Source organism: Aplysia californica, unplaced genomic scaffold (genome assembly GCF_000002075.1).
Source record: "Aplysia californica isolate F4 #8 unplaced genomic scaffold, AplCal3.0 scaffold00055, whole genome shotgun sequence".
NCBI lineage: Eukaryota > Metazoa > Mollusca > Gastropoda > Aplysiida > Aplysiidae > Aplysia > Aplysia californica.
Genome location: NW_004797325.1, coordinates 1,581,922 through 1,586,168, shown reverse-complemented (window position 1 = coordinate 1,586,168; position 4,247 = coordinate 1,581,922). Strand labels below are relative to the sequence as shown.

General features: G+C 38.0%; 1 protein-coding gene across 1 annotated transcript in view; it reads right to left on the bottom strand.

Moving 5' to 3' along the window:
* LOC101851791 (serine/threonine-protein kinase unc-51) overlaps positions 1 to 4,247 on the bottom strand; it is a gene marked incomplete in the record, with an annotated part of 70,690 nt that overhangs the window by 62,610 nt on the left and 3,833 nt on the right. The window contains 1 exon segment of the mRNA XM_013079541.2: positions 2,511 to 2,637. Within this exon segment, the coding sequence (XP_012934995.1) occupies positions 2,511 to 2,609 (99 nt within the window).

Genomic DNA, 4,247 nt, shown 5'->3' with positions numbered 1-4,247 from the left:
TGTGTGTGTGTGTGTGTGTGTGTGTGTGTGTGTGTGTTATTTTGTTTGTTGTTCGGGGGTGGTGAAGAAAGAGCCCAGCATGACTGACAACAGGACATTCCTAAGCAATCAGTCGGGGTGTGGATCAACCAATCAGGACACTTGTTCTTTGTCGTGTTGTGTCGTGCCGCATGGGGCCTCGGAAACGGTTCCGACTGAATGCGCACACACCACAACACACAACACGACACAGCTGCTACGGCTTAACAGCAAACGGCCTCCTGATTGGCTAGTCCGCTTTGACCTGACCCAGATTTCTATCAAAGGAGGACGAGCCAAGGAGATGACGACGCCCAACCTTGACTGCCAAACAATAACAAAAAAGTTACGAAATAATTTCACATCCATCACTCATTGACGATAAAGTAAACCCGTTGTACAGCAACCACAATTTGAACCGTTCGTAAGTGCCAAAAAGAACTGACAATTTTTACAATCTACCCTTTTCCAGAGGGACATCTGCAATAAAAGGATCTGAGTCAGAGATATAATAGTTACGAAAGGAAAGGCCTTTTTCGCGCGGTGGACAGTCTTACAGGGGAATGTATAAATCTCCACGAATTCACGAGCCGTCACGTTGTGAACCATGCAGTCTGACAACAAAAGACGTTCGCGGTTCCCGCGGGTCAATTTTCTCTTCTAAAGAGTTTAAAAATGGAACCTGACGAAACCGTCTGCAATGCAACAACGTCATTTTCACCTGCGTGTATGCCAGGTGTTGGAAGATTTGGGGGTAAGGGAGGCGGCGATACCTGAGGCTTAATGTAATCCAGTAACGCAAAAGCGTGGGAGTTCTCAACAGACTGCATCTCCATCATGCGTATTCTTCAGAAATACACTGCTGTTTCCCAAACAAAAGCAGAGACTGCAGGTTTGCCAGTGACAGCACTCTTAGTTAACATGAACTTATAAACTGCAATTAACATCAGATAATAACATCAAGAGGTAGGGTGGGGCAAGTCAACACTTTTAAAAGCAAAAATAGAAAAGAAGAGATTTGACAACCAAAATGAATGTTCGATAAGGCCCCTGAACGCCTCTATATCTATTCAATCACAAAGCATACTTATGTGTAGCTTACACCCACACGGCAAGTTCAAGCAAGAGGGAGAAGGAGAAAAAAAAATGAAATAAGACAGAATAATCACAAGAGAAAAAAAAATGAAATAAGACAGAATAATCCCAAGAGAAAGAAAAATGAAAAAAGAGAGGCAGAGAAGAAATCTGTACATTCTTCAATTTTACTACACGATCAAAGAAGTCACAGCATATATATATATATATCTATAAAACATTGTTGTAACTGTTTCACAACTTTTCTAAAAGAAAAGACACTATCCTTTTACTCGAGTTTTGTGTTCTACTTTAAACTGAACTTTCTTTTTTATTTTGAAGAGGTTGTAAACAGTTGTTATTATAGTAGTCTCTGTCTAAGATCATGGTGCTCGGGAGAAAGGAAAAAGCGGGATCTTACGCGAACCGGGATCTTAGCCGAATGGCCAGGGTGGGAAAATACACAGTAACTCATTGTCAGGCCCATAATCTGTACAATGATCTTCCCTTACTTTAAATGAACTGACGTGACTCCTGGGCACTAAAAGTTCTTTTCAAAAGTCAGTTTTTTCTTCTTTTTTTTTTGTTTGGGGGCGGGGGGTGGGGCTTTTAAAAAAATACTGAGTCAGGTTGAAACCAGTTGGCTTCAAGCAATGCCCCCCCACCAAAAATGTATTGCTTTCCATCCCTAACGGAGTTCCCCACCCATGTCATGATGCATTATAAATCATTGTGTTGTGACCCCACCAACCAAAATTTTGAAAAAAAGAAAGGCAGGTTCACAGCCAACAGATGACCCCATTATGCAGAGAGGTGATCGGACAGTCAACGAGTACGGGCGCCAGTCTGTCTTGGAAGTTAAAGCACAAAACTAAAAGACGAGAGCGATGGTAGGGAAAATGTAAGCGTCCACGAGTTCATAGTTTGATAGAATGCAGTTTGACGCTTGAGTAGGCCCTCCCCACCTAGTGTGTGATGTAAGATCAGGCGGATGGCTTAGGTGATTGGGGAAATGGGTAAAGCAAGACATCGACAAGTTTACACCTTGGTGCGATCCCATCTCGGGTAAACAATGTAACTGCCGATTATCAAGATTAACAACTGAGGTGTGATCGCATTCATGAGAGTGAATGATCCGTGACACAACGGGCCGTACAATGATCGCACATTTTTGCTACTCGGTTGATCAGCTGAGTGCACCCAGGTTTCTTATTCTTTTTTTTTTCCTTACAAAAATAAAAAAATAACTAAATTATGATGAAAAACAGGATCTTAGCCAAATGTAGCTCCTTCAGTGTAGGATCTTAGGGGTGACTTTTAAATATAGTAAAAATTCTGTACTTTTCCCTGACACATCAAACTTGATATTTCACCAAACTATTTTAGTACAACAGTTGTCACCACATGGAAAGACTTACTTTTTTAGCTCGCCCTTTCCACACTGTGGCAAAGGCTCCAGTGCCAAGAACCCCCCCTTTGATGATCTCGTAATCACCAATGTTTGTTTCAGACAACATACTGGCAATGGTGTCGCAGCTGGGAGGTCTGGAAACATAAAGAAATAATCAAAGTCATAGTTATAATAATGCAGATCTCAACAGTAAACACTTGTAAGTGAACATACCATACATGTGCACTCTCTTTTCCAACTAATGCTAAAAATGAAACTAAAAGTCATAATCCCAATTTGACACTACTGATGAAAAAACATAAACAAATCTTTTGAGAGTTTCCAACTTACATAAAAATGATTATTAAAATCAAATTCAAGTAACAAGAGATACGGAAATACAGAATCAGTACACAGTGAAATATAGCGCCATCCCTTGATTTCGAGCTCTACTCTCTACAAAAACAAGCACAGTACAGAGAGTCATACCGACACTTTGTCCTGATGGGGGTGAAACTGCTTTTTCTGACTTAAAATTTACCCCAAAAAAGTCATTTTTTCTTGCACGTTTCAAGGCTTGATGTTATAAGAGCATTATAATTTCATAAATAAGACATTTCTTATATTATCAGAGATCTGTGTTCCTGACTTCTAGAGGCCTGTCCTACAATATAAGAAAAAGCAGCTGCCACCTGCACTTTTTAACATTCTCTCGATCAAAAAGACTTGCCTTATGAGAAGAACTAACAAAGAAACATTACAAAATCTTGATTAGAGTAAATTCAACTAGAACAAGACATTGAATTCTAACAATTTAGGAAAAGCCATATGAAATGAAAGTCTTTACTTTGTGCGACATCATCATCACTGAATCACATTCATGGTCAATGGATTGGCGCTGAAGTCTTGGCCTAACCCGTATCGATTCCCATTGAAGGTAATTTGGCAACAATAGCAAAAAATGATCATGCACAAAAACAAAATGTATAGACCTAGAGATAGAGACAGAGAAGCAAAAATGTCACATGTATTATAATAGTTTACAACAACAACAAAATAGGTACAGAAAATGTTTACAATTTGATAAAATCATTAAAATACTGATTAATAAATGTTAATATAATTAATTTTTTGTCATCTCTGACTCTGACCAAAAATCAACTATGGACTAATAATAATCCTCATTTTAAGTTTGTAATAGTTTTGGTTTGGCTAAAGGAAACCATCAAATACCAATTAAAAATGAACTTTCTGAGATGATAATATTTTGGAGTCATTTTTATAAATAACATATATATAAACAAAATAGTATCTCTTAAAAAAACATTCCTCTAATCTAATCTAAAGTAAAGAAAAGGTCATGATGTATATTGACCTAAAAGAGTTCAGGACCTCTTACTACCTTCAGAAGAAGAGCCCATTGTTGAGGCATTGATGTCTTTCAGCGCTATGTGCTTTTTTAAAGAAACTCACCGAAACTCACACTCACGATAATAACAATGTCAATATTGTTTTTCAAATGAAGTGTTTGTGCATGCATTATATTATATTTTTTTAATCTGTGTGTAAATGTAATTTATAAATACATAATATGAAACAATCATTCAGAAAAGAAGCTTACAAATATTTTAAGTTTACTTCTAAGCAAATAAAATAATTTTACGTCGACCATGAGAGAGAAAGAGAGAGAGAGAGAGAGAGAGAGAGAGAGAGAGAGAGAGAGAGAGAGAGAGAGAGAGAGAGAGAGAGAGAGATAAACACTTTA